Raw genomic sequence first — 26,447 nt, 5'->3', positions numbered from 1 at the left:
TATTGCCCGTTCAACCCATTTGGGTTTCCTAATTTTGTACAAAAAAAAAACCCTTATAGGTTGAGAATGGTATGAACACTTACATCCCAAAAATTTTGTACACAATTGAGGTGAGATTCTTACCTCCTTTCTTGGACCACAATACTTAGTTTTAAAGTGTATGAGAAGAAATGAACATTGTACTAGTGTCATGGGTTGCAGTTTAAAGCCTGTGACCATCGCACCAAATACATCTGATGAAGGTTTATTGCTTAGATGAAGATCATTCGGCCTACGAGAACTGGCCCGATTTAAGGAACTGTTAAAGAAGCCTATCAGATTGAAGCCTGGTTGGCCCGATAACGAAGATATGACAACTTAAGCTAATTTGGTAATTAATTTTAGAAGATAGAGGGAATCATATCTTGTAAAGATTAGATAGGATTTGATTGGCATATCTTGTAAATCCCTTAAATCATGGGATATGGTTAATCTCGTCTGTCGATGTAAATTTATCTTGATCGTCGATTATAAGGAGCTCGACTATAAATAGAGAGCCTCCCCTCCATTTGTAATCACTCCATTCCTTTGTTTCATTATTCTTTATGAATAAGAGAATAAAGACCTTTTCCTAAACACTTTGTGTGCGTCCCTTTCTGTTGTTCTTTTGGTTGCTTCTTTTGACATAAATCGCTTCCGCTCTACAATTGGTGCCTTTGAGGAGTTCTTAAGGAATCCTCACTCGAGTAAAGGCTGACTTAGGCGAGTTTGGATGAGAAAATTGCCTAAGGCCGCACAGATTACGAGACAAAAGGTCTAGCCCCGTGACAAGTGATATCCGAGCTATTAGTTCGAAGGCACTATTGGGATGTCGAAAGAAGAGTTCGAACAAAGGTGGGCGAGAAAGTCTTTGAGGGAGATGTTGTCAGTTGTTGACGAACATGTGGGAAAACTTGAGGAGTCCATGGTGGACGCGAAAGAGTCGGACAATGCGCTTGGAAAAGTATTGAGGATTTGATGGAGCAGTCCAAAGATTTTGTAACCATGTGTCTCACTTCCCAAAGGGATATCGTGCAAGAATTGCTAGATTCCCAAAGGAAGAAGCTGACAGAGAAGAATGATGCTCTCGAAGACATGATAAAAGCTTTGAAGGGGAAAAAATAACCACGACGTTGGCTTTGAGCACAAGAATAGAGGAGCTCGAGGGAGAGCTGGCCTTGTGCCAAGCACCTGTAAGGAAAGGCGTGTCAAGTGCAGCACTCAGTAACGAGTATGTCTCGAAGCTAAAAGAGCTTGTAGGGACAATGTCTTCATGCGATGTGGACAATTTCTTGTAGAGGATGGAAAACTACCTCCGTGCCAAAGGCATCATGGATGATGCGGGTAAGGTAAATACTGCTTCATTATTTCTTATTGATATTGCACTTTTATGGTGGCGAGGTAGAACCACTGATAAAAGACAATGTGAGATTAGGACGTGAAAAGAGTTCCAATGCGAGTTGAAGGGACAGTTTTACTCAGAGTTTACTGAGGAAGAAGCTCGGGCAAAGTTGCAAGGGATAACGCAATGGGGCCCAATGAGGGAGTATATTCGAGAGTTCAAGGAACTCATGCTTCAAGTTTCAAATGTAACAGAGAAAGAAGCACTGCTTGCTTTTCAGAATGGATTGAAACCGTAGGTCAGACAAGAGGTGGAACAAAGAGGTGTTCAAAATTTGTCGGAAGCCATGACGGTAACGGAATCCATGGTTAAGCTTGGTCTAGGAAAAGACAAGTTTGGGTTTTTCAAGTCCAAGGAAAGGGGCGTATATGAAGAGAATCACAAGATAAGGATTATGGCAATGGCAACGGTGACAATGGTGGTAATGGGAAACCATGAGTTGGGAAGATGAAACCCAAGAAGAAAAGGGACAAGCTGAAATGCTTTCTTTACGATGGTCCACACATGTTGAAGAAATGTCTGAAAAAATTCGTGCTTAAGAAGAAACCGGTGGATAAGGCCTTGGGACTTGGTTTGAGCGCAAGGGATATAGAAGCCAAGGAGGCTGAAAGCGAGAAGAAGCCAATAGAGTGTTTCTTGTGTCATGGTCCGCATAAGTTGCGAAGTGTCTGAGGAAGTCTGTTATCGAAAGGAACGATGGAGTAGACAAGGAGCCTAAGAAGCTTAGTTCAAGCAAAGGAAAAGCTAAATCGAAGAGGGTAAAGAGGAGCAAAAAGAAGTGAGTAAAGTGCTTCTTGTGTCGTGGTCCGCATGAGTAACGAAACTGTCCAAAGCAAGTCATAGTCAAATGAAAGGCAACGTCCGAACTTGGTGAGTCGTCGGAGGGGCTTCCACCCAAGGAAGATGTGAGTTTGTCATCGCACTTAGAGGAAGAAGTTGCGATGAAAATAATGAAGCTAAGACCAATGAGGCTCAAGTCGAGTGAAGCGTCAGAGTTGGCCGAGTCATCGACAAGGCTTCCACTTATGGGAGAGGTGGGCGATCGTCGGACTTCAATGAAAAAGAAGTGATGCATGTGAGACAGTTGACCAGAGTAAATGCAACGAGCAGGACGACTCGAGTTAAGAGGCAACGAAAACGGAGGTAAAAGACCTGAAGGAGGGGAAAAGGTAAGGCATCAAGACAAGGTTGGCCCGATAACAAAGATATGGCAACTTAGGCTAATTAGGTAACTAATCTTAAAAGATAGAGGAAATCATATCTTGTAAAGATTAGATTGGATTTGATATGGCATATCTTGTAAATCCCTTAAATCATGGGATATGGTTAATCTCGTCCGTCGATGTAAATGTATCTTGACCGTCAGTTTTGGGGGAGCTCAACTATAAATAGAGAGCCTTCTCATCATTTGTAATCACTCCATTTCTTCATTTCTTTATTTCATTGTTCTTTATGAATAAGAGAATAGAGAGCATTTACTCAAACACTTTGTGTGCGTCCCTTTTGTTGTTCTTTTGGTTGCTTCTTTTGACATAAATCGCTTCCGCTCTACAATTGGTGCCTTGGAGGAGTTCTTAAGGAATCCTCACTCAAGTAAAGACTGACTTAGGCGAGTTTGGAAAATTGAATCGCCTAAGGCCACACGAATCACGAGACGAAAGGTCCAGCCCAGTGACACTAGTGTCATGAGTCACGGTTCAAAGCTCGTGCACCATTACACTAAGAACGCCTTATTGAGGTTAATTTATTAGATGTGATTCATTTGACTGACTTGAACTGACTCGATTCGAAGAACAAGTGACGAAGCTTATCTACTTGAAACGTTGGTGGTCCAGCAAAGCACTTATGAAAAATTAGGGTTATCTTGATAAATAGAGAAAGTAAACTTAGAAAATTTGTAATCTAATAAGATTTGATTTTGTAATCTTAGAGATTATGTAAATCTCTTAATTGTATATATGCCTCGATCTCGTCCGTCGATGTAATTAGAGAGTCTCCCTTCATTTGAAATGATCCATTATATCTATTTTAATTCTAAGGTGAATACTAAATGAGAACATTTGCTTAAACACTTTGTAGGCGTTGCTTTGATGTGATTTTTCTATTCTTTCGAACTTTCTTTTGTCTTTGAGTTTTTTCTGCTATATTTTCGGTGTTTTGAGTTAGACAGATTTGAAGCAAAAAAAATTTCTAAGATCACGTGGATTGTAAGACGAAAGGACTAGCCTTTTAACACTAGACCTACGATCAATTTAACTAATGTTTATAATTTTCTACAACACTCTACGAGGCTGAACATTTTCCCTTTTCATGTTCAAGTATCACCAAATTGCATGAAACACTTCGATTCATTCCCTTATAGTTCAAGCAATAGCAATAAATCCTCCCCTAAAGCTTTACACATGACTGAATTGGTACTATCTGTCATGGTAGAGAAAATCGAGTCATGAGCATGGGTGTTAAGTATGACTCCTATTTCAGTCAAATTTAAGAAATAATCTTTCTGTTAAACATTGTTTATTTGTTTTAATCAAACTCTGATTATTCTAGATTGTTTTATTATTATTTAACCTATGATTTTAGCCTATAAATAGGTTATTTTACAATCTTAGAAAATATACCCATTAGAGATAAGAACTCATAACACTTTTAGAAAATTTTGTATTTACGTTTTGAGGGTTCTTTATTTTTAGGTTTTTAGGATTTAATTTTTATATCCATCTTTTGTACTCTTCGTTCTTTTTTCAAAATAGTAAAATTATCTTTACATTTGGTTTTTTTATCTTCTTTAGAGGGTTTTATCACGTTAAATTGGTGTGTTTAATTTATCAATTCTTTTACATTTTTTACTTGTTCGTTACTTAATTAGGTCGATCCTCAAAAAGTGATATCAGAGCTAATTCAATTCATAGATCAGCTTGTTCGAAGATGACAACAACAAGGTTTAACATTAAGAAGTTCGATAGTGTCACAAATTTTAATCTGTGGCAAGTTCAGACCGACTTGAAAAAAGTCGTTACTAGTAAAAAGCCCAAGAATATAAATCAATTAAAATGGGAAAAGCTTGATGAAAAGGCATTGTTTGCAATCTAATTGTGCATCACAAATACGGTATTATATGAGGTATTGATAAAGAAGACCTCATTTGCCTTATGGAAAAGGTTAAAAAAATTTTATGCGACTAAGTCTCTTGCTAATCGTTTAGTGTTGAAACAATGTCTATTTTCGTTACGCGTGAACGAATGTGAGCTTTTTAGAGATCACATCAGTCAATTCTTTACTCTTTTAAATAATTTAAAGAACATTGAGGTTCAGATTAACGATGAAGATCAAGCTATGCTATTATTGTGCTCTTTACCCTTTCATACAAGTCTTTTAGGGAGACCCTGATTTATGGCAGAGACAAACGATCATTCGAAGATCTGAAGGGTCATTTGTTGAATAGAAACAAACTCGACAATAAGTTTGATTTAGATAGCAATGTAGATAGGTAATCTTCCATTTTGGTAGCATCAAAGAAGCAAGACAAAAGGTATCGCTATTGTAAAAAGTTAGGTTACGTCAAAATAGATTGTTATAAACTATGAAATAAAAGAGTTGCTGAGAGTAACGAGAAAGATGTAGCTAGTACTAATTTGGCCAATGAAAGTGATAATGATTTCTTGTCAGTGTCAACGAGCAATAACTCTAAGCTTACATCTGAGTTGATCTTAGATTCGGGATATTCTTTCCACATGTGTCCCAATAAAGAATGATTCTCCACATACAGTTCGATTGAAAGTAAAGTTGTACACACATGGGAACCGATTAATCCAGTAAGGTAATTGGTATTGATACTGTTAAAATTAGAATACACGATGGGACCATTAGGGCACTCTCAGATGTCAGGTATGTACTTGATTTACGAAAGACTCTCATCTCTTTAAGTATTTTAAACTCGAAAGGATGCAGAAACAACATCAAGTCGAGCGACATTAAGGTATTTCATGGAGCTTTCTTTTTGTTAAAAGGTGAAAGGACTGTCAATATTTATATTCTGGAAGGTTCTAAAGTGACTGGTGAAATCAGACGTCCTTCGTCCGCTATAGAGTCGAAGGCAACTCGTTTGGAATGTAGGCAACTTGGCCATAAGAGGGAAAAATGTATGGACGTTTCATTGAAAATAGGTTCTTTTTTAGATGAAGACTTTGAAAAGTTAGGGCACTGTGTTCATGAAAATCTAACCCGAGTTAGCTTTGATTTTGCAGTATACAAGTCGAAGTTTAAAAGTCTTCCAATTTTTAAGCACAGATTCGACTCAATTAATTCCCTATATAGTTCAAGATAGGCCTGTGACGGGCTTTGACAAAGATGGCATTGTGGAAATATGAGTCAAAGTGGAGATTTGTTAAATATGACTCTTATTTCAGTCAAATTTGAGAAATAACCTTCCAGTTAAAATCTGTTTATTTATTTTAATCAAATTTTGATTAGTCTAGAATATTTTATTATTATTTTATCTATAAATGTAGCCTATAAATAGACTTTTTTACAATATTAAAAAATATTCATTAGAGATTAGAACTCATAACACTTTTAGAGAATTTTACATTTACGTTTTGAAGGTTCTTTGTTTTCGGGGTTTAGTTTTTATATCTATTTTTTTATACTTTTTGTTCTTTTGCCATTATAGTAAAATCATCTTTACCCGTGATTTTTTATCCTCTTTGGAGGGATTTTTCCATGTTAAATTTGTATGTTTACTTTCTCAATTCTTCTATCTTTTTTACTTATTCGTTACTTAATCAGGTCAATCCCAAATAATAAGGTAGATGACTAGAATGAAAAGGACACAGACGTCTCTATTCAATATAAGTTACAAATAAAAAAGAAAAGTGGGGGAGAGGTATTGTCATAATCCAAGAGCACTTGTTTTTAGGGATTTTTTGTTGTCAATCCTCTCCATTAATGTCAAAGCGTAAGATATTTTAACACTTACTAGCACATATGAGAACTGAGAAGTAGCAAAATAGAATTTAAAAATATTTAACATGCGAACACCTCCAAATTACAATATATGTAATAAATCTATAAGGAACAATGAGAAGAAAATTCCTAAAGTTATCAAATTCCTGTAAAAATGGTAGAGAAATGTTACCATACTTTCAGCATCTCAGATGCAGTAGGGCGTAGGCTTGGATCCTTTGTAAGGGTCTTAGCGACGAAATCATGAAAGACAAGAGACCTGCATGTCAAAACAACCTAAGTGAGAACACAAATCTATGATGCTTTTAACAAACTCAAACCTACTTAAATCCAGAACCAATAAACTAATATGAGAAAGAAACAGTAGCTTGAATGCCCATCAAATAAATTTGGAAAGTATTAGCGTCAATACCTTATGATAACAGGTAGAACCACTGGAGAAGGCTACCCACAATAAATATTTTACAAATAGATGTTAAAATATGAGTTATGGCATGTATAGAGAAAGCACAAGTTATTATCTTAATGCTTAAGGATATGTATACAACTAATTTGGTGAACAGATAATCATTACTAGACATTGACCCAAAAAATTAATAATAATCATTGTTGGCTATAGATTTCTAGAAACAATCAACCAATTTAGTCTCCTCTTTAAGATACCTTCTTTCAATAAAATCAATTATGAAAACAAAAACTCAAAAACAAAAAAGTGATAATAAAAATAGAATATTTAACATTATTTTCTTTTTTAGTTTCTCTTTTTTTCCATTATCTTTATTCAAATTGAAAAATTATGAAGTGATCAATAAGCTTTTTAAGTCATGGTGTTTGCTTAAAAAATATAAGAGAATAACAAATAACATTTTATAACGATAATAATAAGAAAACAAAATTACAACTTTTCACTATTTTCCAACCAACTGCATATGTTCCAAGATGGTTCCCTTTACCTAAGGGTGAAATCATAAAACCTTTTTAAGGGTCAAAATTAAATTGTAATTTTTTACTTTTATTAATTTAAAATTTTAAAAATTTAAAGAGCCTAAATAGAAAATTTTCCATTTAAGGGAGGCCCAACCCCCTAGTTTCTCCCCTGCCTCTACTTGTTAACATTAGCTCTCATACCTTTGAATGACAACATAATAAAACCCAAGTTTATGTGATGCTAAAACTTTCTTTTAGATGAATAGTTTCACGTAAATGCATTAGAAGAGTTAAATATTTACAAGAGAAGAACTTCAAAAATGTAGAATGTGATGTTAACTGACAATAAATGACTAAAGAGTTCATTACTGAGGGGTAAAGGAAAAATCACTACTCGGATAGCATAGAAAAACAATGATCCCTATCACACTAAAGGATTTCATGACTTGATAGGTGTGGATTTGTCATCTATAATTAATTAGAGATTTTATTTATGAAAATATTGTAAGGTGAATTTATTTTCTTATTTTTTTGTATGATGTAATAAAGAGAATCTATTAATAAATGCAAAATCTCTTCTTTACTTTTTTTCCTTACTTAGTGGAGCATTTTCCTTCATTATGCCCCAATTTGTGGTTTGCTATAAGAAGTCACTCCTCTATAAATGTAAGTTGAATTATTCAGAAATAATAAATTTTTTCTCAAAATTTTCATGGCATCAGAGTCAAACTTGGAAACCTTCATTTAACCATGACAAAATACAACATGGCTAATGAGAGATAAAGCTCCTCACTCGAAGTAACCTCCAATCCATAACTACCACCAACCACAAACTTAATGAATAGAACCACCTTCAATGGTCTCCATCATGATGTATATTTGTGATAAATGCTAGTATGACTATCTTACAAGTGAAGATGAAATCCAAAAGAAGGATAATCCTAAGAAAGCTTAAGGATGTGAGAAAATGGAACTCATCATATTAATGACCAATTGTGCTCAATTTATAGAGTTGACACGTACCAAACAACTAGATCACAGTACTACCATATAACAAATTGAATTAAATCAAATTAACTAAATCCTAAAAAGAGATATGATTATGATTCATTAAAATATCTCAAATGTAGAAGTTGGAAGGATAAAAATCACAAGGTGATGTTGTGGCGAATTAATTTTGTTGATAGTAATATTGTTATTAATGTATAAAAAATTAATTGATATATAATTAAGATGTATATAATCTTGACAAATTAACATTTATTCTTTGTATGCATGTTTACCAGTAAAATAGTTGATGTATTAAGTTGTATATTGTATCACAAACAATCAAAATATTATTCTATTCTTCATCTATTTTTCCTTTATTTCTTTTTTATTCATGAATGAAACGACTTTATCTCTTTTTCTCCTTTTTCAATTTCTTCTCAATTTACATGATATCAAAGCCAAACGATCTCATTGACCCTACCATTAACTTATCCAGTCCTTGATGACCCTTCGGTTGAAACCTCACCGCCACAATCGACATGTATAGCCCATACATGCCATCACAAGTTTTATGCTCATCTCCTACACGTCAACGCGTGAAAGCCCATAAGCCATTGTTAACCCCCACGAGTCTTCCCACCGTCTGTCTGGCCACAATGGTGCTATCTTCATGTTGATTTGACCTCAACCTCTATTTTTTATTAGTTTTCTTCATCCCTTGCTATGGATACTTACCAAACCCTTCTAGACATTATCTAATTCCCTTACTATTATTACTGTCAAACCCAAATTTTTAGATTGCCTCACTAAACCTCTTAAACTAAGCACGAGGACTTTGATTCCACATAAAGATTTTCGAAGTTGACATACTATCTTTTTACACTCCTCCTGTGCAACAAGCCTAAGTGGTTGCTCCATATATACCTCCTCTTAAAGATCGCTATGTAAAAAAGCATTTTTAATAGCAAAGTTGATGCAAATGTTACTAAGAAGTGGCTACAATAAAAATGAATAATCGAACAAAAGCTAGTTTAGCTATCAAAAAAAAGGTATTCGAGTAGTCAAGTCTGTACGTTTGGGCATACCCTTTAGTAACAAGTCGAGCTTTAAAGAAAGATACTAACCCGTCAAAGTTTAATTTAGCTTTAAACACCCATTTACATCTTATTGCCTTTTTTCCTGTAAGTAATCAATCAAATCTTAAGTGCCAATTCTATCCAAAGAAATCATCTCCTCTACCATTGCATCTCGCCAACCAACATGAGACAAGACTTCATGAATAGTTTTCAAGATTGTAATAGTATTTAAGGAGGCAATGAAAGCATAAGGAGGAGATAAATGGTCATAAAACACAAAAGAAGAAATAGGGCAAGTACACTAACGTTTACCTTTATGGAAGGCAATAGGAAGATCAAGACTTGAGTCAGAAGCACTTAAGGCTGGATCCTCCAACGAAGCAGATTATTGGTAGAGGTCACTTATCTGAAGGTCTTTATGTTCTTGATACAAAAGTGCTGAAATGCATTACTTGTTCTAGTCATTAACTCTATTTGTGGTGCATTGTCGATTTTGACGTGTAGTAAAGGCTCTAGAATTTTTTCGCAATGCTTGAGGGCCACGTACAAAGAATTTGGCCATTGGTTTTCTGAGGCTGGTCGGAAATAGTCTCACACACCTCCCTAAGCCAACAGTGAGATAAAAAAGACACCCTATTGTGGTCAATGAAAATACCCTCCAAAACCCACGGTTTTGAGATAAATTCGATGAAACTCATTTTAAAATTGAGCCCTTAACTCTGATACCACGTAACGTAAGTAGAAATTGAGAGAAAAACCTCATTGATTTACACATGGGAATATCATACATATATACAAGTTACAAGAGTTTGACTAAGGAAATAAGTAGAAGTTAATATAAACTCTAACATAATTTTTCTAATATTATATTCACAACATGAGTGATCAGTTAGCAAATGTTTTCACAAACACGTTTCGAAAATCTCAGATCAAATACATATGTAATATGCTAGGAGTCTAATACTTATATACTCCAGCATAAGGGTGAGTGTTGATAGTATTATTATTAATGTATAAAAATTTTAGGGATTTATTAACATATAATTAGGGTGTATATAATCTTTGACAATATTTGACTTTCCATTTTTGTATACATGTTTATTGGTATAAATATGTAATGTATTGGGTTGTATATTGTATTGATTTACAAATTAAATAAATTGAAATCATAAAAAATAGTTCGAGATTACAAACCACACAATTTACACCAATGTGACCTTACAATGACCCAATGCTTCAATAGTCATGCTTGACTTTGGCATCAATGTGGCATGTTCAAAGCCCACAACTAGAAATGTTTGAGAGACACATTGTTACCTTGAAAAATTGTAGAGTAGAATCAAATACTCAAATTTTTATTCAACCTCAACAAAAACCTTGATGATGTTAGGAGAGTGCTGCGAATCAAACCATTTCCAAGTCCTCAAAAAGCCTTTTTATGACGTTCATCATGAGAAAATAGAAAGAAAGTGATGATGGGATCCCAAAACTCTAGCCAACCCTAGAAAAGTCTACACTTGCTACTCGTGACCATAGGAATAATAACACTACTGACAATTGACAAAAAAAATATGGGGCCTTTATGTGACCATTGTGGCAAACCTAGGCACCTTAAAGAAATTTGTTGGAATATACATGGAAAACCAACAAAATGAAAGCCCTCACAAACTATCAATAATTGGGAAACTTATGCCAATGTCACTACTACAATTGACAACAAGCCTTCATCTTCAAAGACTAGCCCTTTCAATAATGAACAAGTTGAGATCTAAAAAAATTGGCCAAGCAAAACTTTATAACTTAATTTGTTACCTTTATTTTTGGAAATGGCATTGTCGTTAATAAACAACCCTTAAGCCCATAGATCATTGACCCAAGAGCATCAAACCATATGATAAGCTATCTTAATATGTTTTATGAGTTTAATCCATGTAAAGAAAATTACACAATTCAAATTGAAGATGAGTCTATATTGTCATCTCCAAGAACTTAACTATAAACTTTGATCTTTGTGTTTCTAAGTTGGATTGTAACTTATTAGCTATCAGCAAATTGACTAGTAATCTTAATTGTGTGTCTAAATTTTTCCATAACTTATATAAATTTCAAGATTTGGATTTAGAGAAGATGATTGGAAGTGCTAAGATGTGTTCTAAAACTCTAAACTCTATCTCCTTAAAGATCATAATCCTTTTGTAAGACAAACTCAAAGTGCAAATTGTGCCCTTTAAGATTTAGTCTACTTCCAATTCTTGTACCAATAATAATGTGTTCTTTCTACCTTTATTAATAAAAGTCCAAAAATTTTTATTTCTTAAATTTGTCAGTTAACCAAACATACCCATACCAATAATCTCAAACTCTCATACAAACTAACACACCCACTTGTCATGATTCATAATGATCTATATGGCTCATCAAGAGTAAAAAATGTAACAACATGATGGGTTGTGTTATTTGTTGATAATCACACTAGGTTGATTTGAAAATTCTTGATAAAATAAAAATATTGAAGTGGGTCAATTATCCAAAATTTCAATACTATGATACAAACCTAATTTCAAACAAAGATTCAAGTCCTAAAAATAATGTTAAGGAACATTTCAAGTCTTTTATAGGCTCATATCTATTAAGTCAAGCCATAGTCTACCTAACTTCATGCATTGACATGAACCAAGAAAATGGCATTGCTGAGAGCAAAAACAGACGCTTACTGGAAATAGTCCAATCCCATATGTTCTCCACAAGTCTTGAAACATTTTTAGGGGAGAAGTTGTACTTATTTGTTAGCTCAATGAAGCAAAACGAAAATGACTAGAGGGGAGTGAATTGGCCTTTAAAAATTTGGTGAAAGCAAAGGTAAGAATGAAACAATGAATACAAATAAGTTAGAGTGGTTCGACCCTAATTTTTTACTCCACTACCTTAGCTTTCCACCACTAAGAATTTTTTCAACTTCATTAATTTATTCAACCTTTGAGGACAAGATTTAACCTTACAACTCCTTAAAATTTATACCCCAAATCTTCAATTTCAAACCCTCTCAAAGAGATACAAATTAGCAAATAAAGAAACAATACTTACAAGATAAAATTGTTTCCAAATTGAAGCACAAATACAATTAGATACACTTGACCAAAAGAATAAAGATAAAGCTCATAAGTGTATGTAAGAAAAATATGAAAATTTAAACTCTAAGGTTGTTTGATTAATATTTTTTGCTTGAAAGTGATTTCTTGAATGTTATAGGACTTTGAAATATGGTATTTATACCTCCTAATAGATCTCCAACTGTTGCGGTTGTTGGTGAAGTTAATATGGCCACTAAGAATGTAAAATTAGAGCATTTATTTCACCTGCAACTGTAAGTATCGATATTTTTTTGTCATAAATACTAATTTAGTGACCGCTGGAATGAAATAATCGATACTTCAAAATTATTTTATCGATACTTCCTGAAATAGATATCGATATCAGATCGATACTTCATAAGGTTTATAAAAAATAAAATGCTATTTGGTATCATTTTTAAGAAAGGTATCGATTATTTTTCAAAAAAGTATCGATACTAAAAACATGGTATCGATAATTTTTAAGGTTTTTTAAACAGAATGGCTTTTTGGTCTCAATTTTTCTAAAGGTATCAATATTTCAAAAATTATCGATACCTGTCTATAAGGTATAGATACCTTTTGTCATGGAGCAAATTTTACTTGTTTGAAAATCATTTTAATTTGGTTAAAATCATTTGTATTTGATTTTAAAATTATTTCAAAGCTTTATTACTAGACTTCAAATTTAAAAATTATTTTGTCATTTTTAATTTATATTCAAAAACATTTTTTATTTTTTGTATCAAAATATTTTCTCAAATAAAGCTTAGTTTAACAATCTCCCCCTTTTTAATAACAAAACATTTGGTAAATTTGTTTTTGAATAATTGCTCTCCCTTAATAAAAGACATGTTATATTTGAGGCCACAATAAAATTTGTCATTGAAGTTGGCATTTATTTTTACTTTAAAAAATTCGGTCACAAAAATTAACATTTAGTTTATCATCAAGAAGTAATAAAAAGATATACGCATAAATATAGAAATAAATGTGCAAACGTTATGAAAATGAAATGTATGTTCTAGAGTTGGTCTAATCATCATGATGAGCGGAAAAATGAGGCGTCGAAGGGAAACGATCTAAGAGAGAGGCCATTTGTGTCTCCAAAGTCGAGAGATGAAAATTAACATCTTCCCTAAGACCTCAAACGTCGTTGCTCAAGGAATGAATAGCATCGAGGATAGCACTATTAACCATGAAAGAGGGTTAAGCAGTATGCGAAAAAAGAAGCCGGTAGAGCAACTGGCTTGGGTGCCAAAACATTGTCAAAGTAATATTGACGTCATCATCTTCATTATCTGTCAGATGGTCATGTTTAATGCAGGTGTTGGTGCCAGCATCGAAATGATATCTCACATGATGTAGGGCGCCATAACTAATAGGTTGGTTAAAAGAAACGGTGGTGTATCAATGGGTGCTAATATCTAATTTCCTAAAAACTTACGCCAAATACGTAGTATGAGGAAAAGTGATATTTGTAGTCATCCCCCTTCCAATAGCTTTCGTAATGTCATTAAATAAGATAAGTGCAAGGTCAAGATACCTATCGAATTTAAAACAATCGAGCCACTAATAATTGGTGTTTCAAAGCTTCGCATGCTTGTTGATGGGTCTTAGGTTCTAAATGAGAATTAAATTGAAGACACGATCATGAAGATTGACTTCGGATGTCGATCCAGACTAGATAAGAAGAGAGGGATCAAAATACCCTTTTTCATCGGAGGAACCTCCGAAAGGTAAGTAAAGATAATCGTCAAACTCTTCGATAGTGAGGCGAATAGGAGTTCCCATTAAAAATGAAGTGATGGCAATAATAGTATCATCAGACTCATCATATTCGAGTTTGGCATTTGAAAAAAAAAATTCAAACAAGATTGAAGTAAGTTAACGAAGAAATACTTAAAAATGTCATCCACCCCCAATATTGTAAAATAGGGAGATAAACAAAGCTAATAGCCTCTAACATTGCTATATCAACTTTCCTAGCCTCCCATACACGTTTTGATGCAAAATATGAGTTAAAAATATACCGAGTGTGAGTCTTGAAATCATGTGCTAAACGATGACTCCAACTCACTAGATGGATTAGAATAAAATGCACTAGTCCTAGAACGCTTTTTTGGGGTCATTCTAACTATTAACAACTTAGGAAAAACCACTAAAACCAAAAAAAATCTCTTTGAGAAATTTTATCAAACACTTCGTAAGTTAGGGTTTGAGAAAAATTTTGAACAAAAATCTTTAAGAATATGTGACTTCCTATAATAAAACACAATGTATATTATTCAAAATATCCCAATAAACCATCAACAAATATGATTTTAACCTACATTTTTCAAAATCAACAAGTTGAAAGTGTTAGGTATTTACCTCAAAAAAGTTGAAATAGGAAAAATCTTCAAGTAATGTTGAACAACCCTTGAGAAAATGATGTTTTGAAGATGTTAAAATATCAAAACTTGTTGAGAAAATGAAGAAATTTAGAAAAAGAAATTTAGGTAAGTTCAAAGGATTTTCGGTGAAGGAAATTTTTTTTTGGGTTGGACACTCTCAAACCACAAGCTACTCCAATAAGCTCTTTTACAAAGCTTGATAAAGATGAGCAAGGTAAATGTGTTGATTTAAAATTATATAGGTCAATAATTGGTTCTTTGCTTTATCTTACTGCAAGTAGACCCGACATTATATTTAGCATATGCTTGTGTACTAGATATCAATCTTGTCCTAAGGAATCATATTTACAATACCTTAAGAGAATCTTTAAATACCTTAAAGATACTCCAAATTTAGGTCTTTGGTATTCTAAAGACTCATCCTTTAGCTTGCTTGCTTACTCGGATGCGGATTTTAGATATTGCAAATTAGATAGGAAAATCACCTCAGGTACTTGTCAATTTTTAGAGAACGTGCTAATTTCAAAGAAACAAAATAGTGTTACATTGTCCACCACCGAAGCGGAATACAGTTCTGTTGGTAGTTGTGTTCAAATTTTATGGATGAAACAACTTAAGGATTATGGAATTGATGTAGATCCCGTTCCTATCAAGTGTGACAATACTAGTACTATCTATCTTACTAAAAATCTCATCCAACATTCTAGGACTAAACACATTGAAATTAGACATCATTTCATTAAAGATCATGTCCAAAAGGGTGAAATAGTTATAGAGTATATAGACACTTAAACTAATTAGCTAACCTTTTTACAAAACCATTAAACAAAGAAAGATTTTGGACACTTAGGGGAGAACTAGGTTTAACAACATTGCATTGACTTTGTGTTAAAAATCTTCTTGTATCTTATTTGATTATTTTATTACAAAAAGCTTGTTGAGTATAGATTTCATGGCTTTTATATGCAAGAAGGTAAGGGAATTTCATGTGAAAAACTGATCTAGTCATTTTTTTTCATATTTTTTGCTTCATGCATTCCATACATTTTACTTAAGCTAAATCTTTTCTTTGTATATGAAATATTTAGGAATAGTTTTGAAGTCATTTTAAGACCCTTAGAAAATAATACAACTTAAAAATCTCGCTTTCGCTATTTTGTTGCACCTAGAAAACAAAAAAAAATTGGTATTGATACCAATTTAAAATTATCGACACTTTTGTAAAAATATCGATACTCGTGAAAAATTATCGATACCACGGGTTGTTTTTAGTTACCTGCACCTTTTTTAAATTAAACAACCCAAATTTTTTTCCCTTCACCGAAAATCCTCTCAACTTACCTAATTTTTTTTCAAATTTCTTCATTTTCTCAACAAGTTTTGATCTTTTAACATCTTCAAAACATCATTTGCTCAAGAGTTGTTCAACATTACTTGAAGATTTTTTCCTATTTCAACTTTTTTGAGATAAATACCTAACACTTTCAGCTTGTTGATTTTGGAAAATGTAGGTTGAAATCATGTTTGTTGATGATTTATTTGGATATTTTGAACAATATATATTGACTTTTATTACAATGAGCCCCCTATTCTTAAAGGTTTTTGTTCAAAATTTTTCTCAAACCCTAGCCTACCAAGTGTTTGATAAAATTCTTTAAAGAGATTTTTTTAAGAAGTATTCTAAGACTAGTACATCTTCTTCTAATCCATCTAGTGAGTTAGAATCATCGTTTAGCACATGTTTTCAAGACTCACACAATTGGTATATTTTTTAACTCATATTTTGCATCAAAACGTGTATGGGAGGCTAGGAAAGTTGATATAGCAATGTTAAAGGATATTAGCTTTGCTTATCTTCCTATTTTACAATATTTAGGGTAGATGGCATTTTTAAGTATTTCTTCGCTAACCTACTTCAATCTTGTTCAAATTTTTTTTTTCAAATTTCAAACTCGAACATGATGAGTCTAACGATACCGTTACTGCCATCACCTCATTTTTAATGGAACTCCTATTCGCCTCACTATCAAAGAGTTTGACGATCGGAGGTTCCTTTGATGAAAAAGGGCATTTTGATCCTCCATTTTTATCTAGTCCTGATCGACACCCGAACTCAATCTTCATGATCATGTCCTCCATTTAATTCTCATTTAGAACCTAAGACCCATCAAAAAACATGCCAAGCTTTGAAACACCAATTATTGGTGGCTCGATTGTTTTAAATCCGATAGGCATCCTGACATTGCACTTATCTTATTTAAGGACATTACGAAACCTATTGGAAGGGGGATGACTACAAATATCACTCTTTCTCATGGTACGTATTTGGCATACATTTTTAGGAAATTAGGTATTAACACCCATGGAGACACCCCGTTTCTAGGGCCCTACATTATGCAGGATATCATTTCGATGCTACCACCAACACCTAGATTAAACATGACCATCCAACAGATAATGAAGATGACAACATTAATGTTGCTTTTAACGTTGTTTCAACACCCGAGCCCGTTGCTCTACCGACTTCTTCTTTGCATGCTGCTCAACCCTCCTCCAAGTTTAATAGTGTTATCCTCAATGCTATTCATTCATTGAACAACAATGTTCGAGGCATTAAGGAAGATGTTAACTCTCGTTTCTTGAATTTGGAGATGCAAACGACCTCTCTTTTAGCCTGTTTCCTTTCGACGCCTCCTTTCTACCCTCATCATGATGATTAGACCAACTCTAGAATATACATTTCATTTTCATAACATTTACACCTTAATTTCTATATTTATGCCTATATATTTTTATTGCACTTTATTGGTTTCTTTGTATTTTAAGATACATTTTTTTTAATTGCTCATTCAATTTTATCTATCTTTTGATGAGCTAACTTATTTTCTCCTTTAACTTTATTTGTCCTTTGATATAACAAAAAAGGGAAGAAAAGATAAATTGAGGTAAATTGATTGATTACTTCTTAATGATATTATTGTAATCTATTTCATTAATACAATGCATTCTAGAATTCTCAAATTCCAAACACCTTTCCACACCCTCCTTTTTGTAGTTCCAAATACCGAAGTGATAACTTCTTTAAAGTTTAAAATTTTCAAATGCTAACATTTGATCATATACATTAACACAATCGAAACAAATTAAACCACAAATCTGTTAAACGTGTTCGTTGGGTTATTTTTTCAACCAAAAAGGCTATAAATGCTACTCACCTATCGCTATAAAATATATAACTCCATAGATGTTACATTTTTTGAACATCAAACATATTATCCCAAACCTTCAGTTCAGTAGGAGAACATTAGTGAATATTAATTATTAGGCAAATTTGTCGTTTACTGTGATGATATTTTTCTTTATAAATGATCATATTGAACATGTTAAATTAGTTCTAGAGAAGTGAACATTTTGTATTGAAAAACTTGTGTTTCTAGGTTTTACGATAAGTTCAAGGGAATTGAAGTTGATGTAGATAAGGTAAAAGCCAATAACGAGTGGCCAACTTAAAAAAAAAAGTGTCTAAAGTGATTTCTTTTCATGGTTTGACAAGTTTTATAGACAAGTCGATTCTCATTTCAAAACCATAGACTATCTCTACCTAATTGTTTTAGGCATATGAGTTACTTTTTAAATAGGCCCATCATGGTGGTTTGATGGGTCATTTTAGTGTTACTAAGATTTTTGAAATATTATGTGAACATTTTTATTAGCCTAACATGAAGAAACTTGTCGAGAAATTTTGTTTTAAGTGTCTTGTATGTACATGCTAAGTTTTAAGGTAAAGTCACATGGTTTATATATTCAATTTCTAGTTCCTAACTATACTTGTACTGATATTTCTATAGACTTCTTTTAACATTGCCTAGAACTAAAAGGAACAGAGATAGTATATTTGGTGGTGACATGTTTAATGAGATGGCTCACGTCATTCCATGCCAAAAATTGATGATAAAACACATATAGTTTATTTATTCCTTTGGGCGATTGTTCAACTACATAAGAGTCCCTAAGACCATCGTTTCTTGACAGAAATATAAAGTTCCTTTGCCACTTTTGGAAAGTACTGTGGGGGTAAATTTGATACTAAACTTTTTCATTCTACTACTTGTTATCCACAATTTGATGGACAAACTAAGTTAGTTAATAGAATTTTAGTAGCTTTAGTCCGAGCTATTGTAGTTAGGAACACTAAATCCTACGAAGAATGCTTACAATTTATGGAATTTGCATATAATGATCAATCCGTTCTTCTACTTGATTGAGCCTATTTAAAATTGCTTATGGATTTAGCCCTCTTACTATTTTAGATGTAGTTCATTTACCTTTTAATGAGATTACTAACCTAGGTGGTGAGAAGGCCTAACTAATAAAGTCGATCCATGAGAAAGCTAAAAAACAAGTTGAAAAGAGAAATGGATCCAAAACAAAAAAAAAAGAGCCAATAAAAGGCACAAGTCTTGTTCAAGCCTAGAGATTGAATTTGAGTGCATATGAGAAAAGAGAGGTTTCCTTCTAAAAGGAAATCAAAACTCGATAATGGAGATGATCTTTTCCAAATTTTGGAAAAGATCAATGGTAATACTTTCAAGATTGATTGACCATATGAGTATGGAATTTGTGCTACTTTCGATGTTTCTAACTTATCCCTTTTTGAAGATAGAATAATAAGAACAATATGGGCAAGGAATTAAAGCATCAAGATCATTCTTTTCGAATTGGTCTAATTATGAGTAGCAAAATCTGTCAATTGAAGTTGAAGTTAAAGTTGAAATCTTTGGTGCAAGAATTCATCTATTCATCTATGGTTATTTTGAGAAAGCTCATGGCAAAGAAACTCATTGGATCAATTTTCAAAAATTGATAGGGAGTCCAACTTGATGTAGAACTCTAGTGGGCAACATCTTTTGAAAATCTCTTTAGATGTCCATTGCTATTCTTTAGACCTAAGTTTTAAAGTTTTATGTTATTTAGAAGTGTTTTTTAAAAGATTGTATATTTATTTATTCATTTAATTAGATATCCAGTTATATAAAACTTGTAAAATCAAATATTTATTTAGTTTTACGAGTTTTTAGTTACTTACTTTTTCAATAAACAGAATACAACTACAAAATAAATTTTTAGGACTAAATTTATAAAGTTTTATAATGAGGTTATGTTTTCTTTAAACTTTATTATTTGGAGCCCTATATATACCATGCTCATGAGTGTAAATGAGACACTAGTGCTTACAACCTATTCGAGTTTAATTAAAAAAATTAAATTCTATTCGGTAATTATCGAATCGAACTCAAACTTGAGCAACTTAAGCTACTGATACAGTCAAATTCGAGCATTATAAAACTTCAATTGAACAGCTCACAAGGATAATCAAGCTTTTCGTTTTAATATATTTTTAATTACATTTTATTCTTTTTATATAAAAGAGCTTATGTATAATCAAGATTGAATTCAAGCTCAAGTATGAAAATTGAAAAACGAGCTTAATCAAGTTAAAACTCAAGTAGCTTGATTAAATCTCAACTGAGTTCAAGCTTATAAAATTAACATTCAATTGAGCTTGAGACGAGAATCAATCCTTGAATTTTGGGTCAAGGTCAAGTTCGAGCTCAAGCTTGCTACTATTTGGGTTCGGCTCTGCTTAATTACACCTCTAACCATGCTTGGTTAGCCATACGAGGTACACTTGAATAAATTTTTACTTTTATGCATTCTTTTAAGTTTGGAGAGATTCCATTCTTGCTTTCGAAACTTCTATTACTTATCAACTCTTCATGGAGTTGTAGTGTCGTCAATTTTTCATGTCTTAAGTATCAACGTTTCTAGTTGTAAGTCAATTAAGGGTTTTGTAAAAAGAACACTCAATCATTGACGTTTCTTTATCACAAATTGATCAAAGGTTCCGCAAGGAAAAATAATTTTTCCTTATTCTTCATTTTAATACAATTTCTTTTCTTTATTTTATGATTTATATTAGCTCTAACTTTCATTTCATTGTTCCTACCTTCAACTTCGTAAGCGAATAAAAGAAGCCTTTGGTCTATTCAATTAAAACAAGTACTTTTGTCGAATGTTCTCGCCTTCTCGATTTAATCTCCTTTTCAATTTTTTTATTTAATTCATTATCTTGTAGTTCTTGATTCTAATATCTTATTTGTTTGTTTGATTCTAGCTCTCTTCAAAATTCAAAAAATTATTCAATATCCATTCTTTTCAAACCAATTTCAATCTAACTCATTATTCGATATTTGGGTCTTGATTTCCACATCAATAGGAGATGTATCAGAAATGCATTCAATATCAAGGTATTACTTTTATATGTGGAAATCTCATGACTTAGAGAAACAAAAAACAACTTGCAGTTTCAAGAAGCAATGCAAGGGAAAATTTAATACCTCTACCCCTAAAATTGCTTAGTGAACTAGGAGTAACTAGGAAGAAGCCCATCAAGATGTTATTTGATAATCAAGCGGCGATGAGCATTGCAAATAATCTAGTGCATTGTGATCAAACAAAATACATTGAGATAGATAAATGCTCCATTATGAGAAAGTTGAAAACTCAATTGTGCAACTCATATACACACCTACAAGGTATCAAACAACTGACATCCTTACCAAAGCTATTCCATGAATCAATTTTGAAAAACTATGTCACAGGTTGTGCAAGTACAACATTTACAACCCAATTTTACGAGAGTGTGAAATTCTCATCTATAACCAATTAGAGATTATAGAGAGTGTGACTTGGAGAAGCAAGAAACAACATGTGGTTTCAAGAAGCAATGCAAAGGCAAAGTTAAGAGCTCTAGCTCTAAGAAATTTTCAAAAGATATGGTTAAAAGATTGCTTAGTGAATTGGAAGTTAATAGCAAGAAGCCTATCAAGATGTTATTTGATAATCAAGCAACAATTAGCGTCGCAAGGAATCTAGTGCACCATGATCAGACAAAACACATTGAGATAGATCAACACTTTATTTATGAGAAAATTGAAAACTCAATTGAGCAACTCATATACCCAGTTACAAGGTTTCAAAAAATAGACATCCTTACCAAAGCTCTTCCACAAATTAATTTTGAAGAATTATGTCACAGGCTGTGTGTCACAAGTAAAAGTCAAAGATCGTGACAAATGCGCACAGAGCATTCTATGGAGGTCAATTGATTAAATATGACTTATTTGACCCATTTGAACTGGCCCGATTCGTGAAACATATGGAAAAACTCATCCACTTTAAGCATTGGTGACCCAGTGAAATACTCTAGTAAAACTAAAGTTACCATGGTTAATATTTGTAATCCTAAGAGATGTATAGTATAGAGTTTAAATCCCTTAATACTCATCTTGTAGAAAAACATTAATTACTGTCATTGATGTAACTCGATCTATACCGTTAAATTAAAGGAAGCTCAATTATAAATAAAGTCCTCCCTTTTCATTTGTAATGACTTCATTTTTAAGTAATAAAAAATACTTTTAAGAGTATTTACTCAAACACTTAGTATGTTATTATTTACTTGTGACTTTTCTGTTCGATTAAAGTTCCTTTGTCTTTTTAAATTTTACTTTTGCTTTATTTTAGTAACTTAAAAAATTTCATTTGTGAATTCTTATTTTTTAAAGTTAAGTTGATTTAGGAGGATTTCAAGTAAAGAAATCACCTAAGCCCGTGCAATTTGCCAGACTTAAGTTCTAGCCTCGTGACATAAGTACAACATTTACCACCCAATTTTACGGGGAGTGAAATTCTCATCTATAACCAATTAATTATTATAATGAGATATTTTAGGGAGTTTATTTAGAGATATTACAAATTCTTAAGCTTAACTCTAAGATTTTATTTTAATTTTCTTATTTAGACTATATAGACTTGTATATAAATACGTTAACTCTACAGATGAAATACAAATAACTTTTCAGTAGTCTACTCATATAAATTATATTCTTTATTTCTATTAACATGGTATTAGAGCTTGCTTGCTCAATTTTTGAGCTGGAGTTTTTTTAACCTAAAACACGAAACATTTGGGTTTTTTTAAGATCATGTTTTAACTAATCATGGGTGTGCACCATTGGCACAAGGAGAAGCATGCGGGTCTCTTTAGTGGTTTTGAAAAGTTTAGCAACTAGAATAGACACGCATGAAGCATATACACTACCACAAAGGTTGCGCTTCACTGTCATGCGCAGACATGTAGGGGCACATGTGACTCCGCCTGATCACCAAATTATGGCTCTGACGATGACTCTTGATTCCGACCCAATCTTATTGGTCGAAAGATCGATTAAGGGCGGTTTCAGTTTTTTGCACTACTTTAGCAGTGTTTGAGTATTATTTCAACTATTCGAGAATTGTTTGGGCATGGTTTGGGTGTTTGGATACTTTTCATGTTTGGGTACTATTTTGGCACTATTTGGGCACTGTTTCAATACTATTTTAGGTTGTTCTCCTTTGGGTGTTGAAATTAGTTAAGATTGATTAATAGTTTGTAATCTTCTTTTTGTTGGATGTGTTGCCTTATATCATTGGTCACTTTGCTTCATTTGCAAGTATAGGTAAATTTAATGCATGTTTTATTTCCTCTTTATCCAAATGGGTTATTGATTTAGAAGCTACAAATCATATGATAGGTAATCCTAACCTTTTATCTATCTTTCGGTCAAATAATTCACCTTCTCTTGTTATTATTGATAATAGTTCCACCTATAAAGTTCATGGTTCTAAAAGTATTAATCTATCTTCATCTATCACTTTATCATTGGTATTAATTTTATCTAACCTTGTCTTTAATTTAATCATTATTAGTTAATTTACCCGCGGCCTAAATTGCTCTATCTTTTTTCCCGATCATTGTATTTTACATGATCTTGTGATGAAGCACACCATTGGTAAAGGACATGTATCTGATGGTTTTTATAATTTCGATTCATAGGTTCATCGAGGATTGTCCTATTGTTCTCTCTAATCAAAAGACATTGTCAATTAAGACATCATTCTCTCTCTTTATTGAAGAAGTTATGTCCACAATTTCAAGACATACCTTCTTCGGGATGTGAAGCATGTCACTTTGCAAAGCACTGTCCCTCTTAAGATCAAGAGCTAACAAGCAAGCTAGTTTCATTTTTGAGTTAGTACAGTTGGATGTTTGATGACCATGTCCGATAGTATCTAAACTTAGATTTAAATATTTTGTTATATTTGTGGATGATTATTCACGATTACATGGATATATTTTATGAAAAGTCACAGAGGTGTTTCTCATTTTCGTATTTTTTGTGTTGAGGTAAGAACTCAATTTGGTATGGCTATCCAAACCTGTGAAGTGATACGGCTAAAGAATACTTTTTCACCTTTTGCAAGGCTTTTATGAGCCCAAATGAGATTTTTCATTTATCCTCTTATGTTGACATGTCATCTTAGAATGGAGCAGTAGAACGAAAGAACGACATCTCCTTAAGACAACTAAAGCTCTTTTATTTCAAATGAAAGTTCTTAAACAATTTTGGGTTGATATTGTTTCGACGACTACCTTTTGATCAATCACTTGCCTTCTTTTGTACTTAATGGTGATAACACATACAATGTTCTATATCTACCCAAACCATTATCTTCAATGGGACCAAAAGTTTTAGGATGCGCCTGTTTTGCTCGAGATGTTCGGCCTCGTGTCAAGTTGGATCCAAAATCCTTAAAGTGTGTATTTTTGGAGTATTCTCGCCTTCAAAAAGGGTATAGGTGTTATAGTCTAAACCTCAATAAATATTTGGGATCTATCGATATTGCATTCTCAAAACAAGTACTATTCATTTTAGAAGAGACCTTGAAATCTTTCGAAATAAGAGGGGAATATAATTGGTTAATTTAAACTATTAATAATCAACCAAGGAATTCTAATTCTCCATTTCCTTCTTCGAAAAGGCCACTGATCGCTCAAGTTTATTCTAGACAAAAAGAGACTCATGATACATGTCCTATACTAGTGTCTTCAACCTCCAAACTAATATCTTTGTCGTATGATCCAACCCTAAGTGACCTTGACCTTCCCATTATTCTACGTAAAGGTAAACGCCAATGTACCTATCCTATTTCTGATTTTGTTTCATATAATCATTTGTCACATTCTTGCTGTTTAATTGCATCTCTATATGTCATTTATGTTTCTAATTGGCATGATGCAATGTTGGAGGAAATACGTGCATTGGACAAAAATGGTACTTAGATTAGAAACGAAATCTAGGGATGCAATTAAAGAGTAAAGAGTAAATAGACAAATGGTTATATGAAACCTAGTGGATTTACCTGTTGGTAAACATGCTATTGATCGCAAATAGGTATTCACTGTTAAGGTTAATCTAGATGACTCTTGTTGGTAAACACTTGGTAAACCTAATGGACTTATCTTGTGTTAACTAAAAAGGGGCTACAGGTCGGGTCTTCTATATCAAGATTATGGAGGAAAAGGCATTAAATGGTTCACAATTGCAAATTGGGCAGGATCAAAGATGGATGGGATGACAACTACAGGTTACTGTGTTTATTGGAGGAAATCTAATTTCATGGAAAAACAAACATAGAGTAGTTTTGTGATCTAGTGCAAAATTCAAATACAGAGTTATGGCACAATCTGTATGTGAGATTATGTGGTTACAACAGTTACTAAATAAACCAAGATTTCAAATGTCATTACCGACAAAACTATGATGTAACAATCAAGTTGTTCTTCATATATCTTCCAACCCAATATTTCATGAACAAACCAAGCATATTGAAGTTGACTGCCATTTCATTCATGAGAAGATTTAACAAAAACTTATACCTATAGGCTATGTTACAACAAGAGTTCAATTAGGAGATATCTCTACGAAATCTCTTAATGGACTTTAAATTAATTACATTTGTAACAAGTTGAGCATTATTGATATCTATACTCTATCTTGAGGGGGTAGGGGTTTAAGGGATGTGTAGATATGTTCGTAGGAAGATCAAATAGCTGATTATTAGTGATTTGATTTGACTTTAATTTTCTTCCTTAAACCTGTATATATACGTATTATTCAGTAGTATGTAAAGATATAAATATTCATTCTCTTTCTCCTTGTGTTTCGTTATTTCGCTTTTAGTTTTTCGTTTAGAGATGAAATACTAGTTTTTCATCAATCTGCTCTCGTATATGTTCTTTATTTCCGTTAACAACGGAAATATTGCCAGGAGTTTCCAATGATTTTATTTTCTTATTTTTGGTATGCTGTGACAAAGAGAATCTGGTAATATATTCGAGATATCTCCTTTATTTTTCCTTAGGTAGTGGGGGATTTTCCTCCATTACACCCTAGTTTGTGATTCACTTTAATCGCAACCACTCCTATATATATGTGTAAGTTGAGTTATTCAGAAATAATAAAAAGAATCCTCTAAAATTCTTTCAAGTTTCTTCAATAGGTAAAATGATGTAGCAAAGTTTAATAAAGTCATGGTATTGGACATATATGGATTTTGAACAATGAGTCCAAACTCCAAAAATTGTGGAAGGATTGAACTAATGGAGTCATGGGAAGTG

At 32.8% G+C, this 26,447-nt stretch overlaps 1 protein-coding gene across 2 annotated transcripts in view; it reads right to left on the bottom strand.

The window, feature by feature from the left end:
- Nucleotides 1-26,447, bottom strand: part of LOC107887414 (germinal center kinase 1) — a 39,960-nt gene that overhangs the window by 6,372 nt on the left and 7,141 nt on the right. For both annotated transcript variants that reach the window (XM_016811650.2, XM_016811651.2), the window contains exon 11: nucleotides 6,563-6,644. In XM_016811650.2, coding sequence (XP_016667139.1) covers nucleotides 6,563-6,644 — 82 coding nt within the window. The remainder of the gene's footprint in view (nucleotides 1-6,562; nucleotides 6,645-26,447) is intronic.

This window comes from Gossypium hirsutum, chromosome A03 (assembly GCF_007990345.1).
Source record: "Gossypium hirsutum isolate 1008001.06 chromosome A03, Gossypium_hirsutum_v2.1, whole genome shotgun sequence".
NCBI lineage: Eukaryota > Viridiplantae > Streptophyta > Magnoliopsida > Malvales > Malvaceae > Gossypium > Gossypium hirsutum.
Note: the sequence above shows the minus strand (reverse complement) of the source record. Positions and strands in the feature narration are given on the sequence as shown.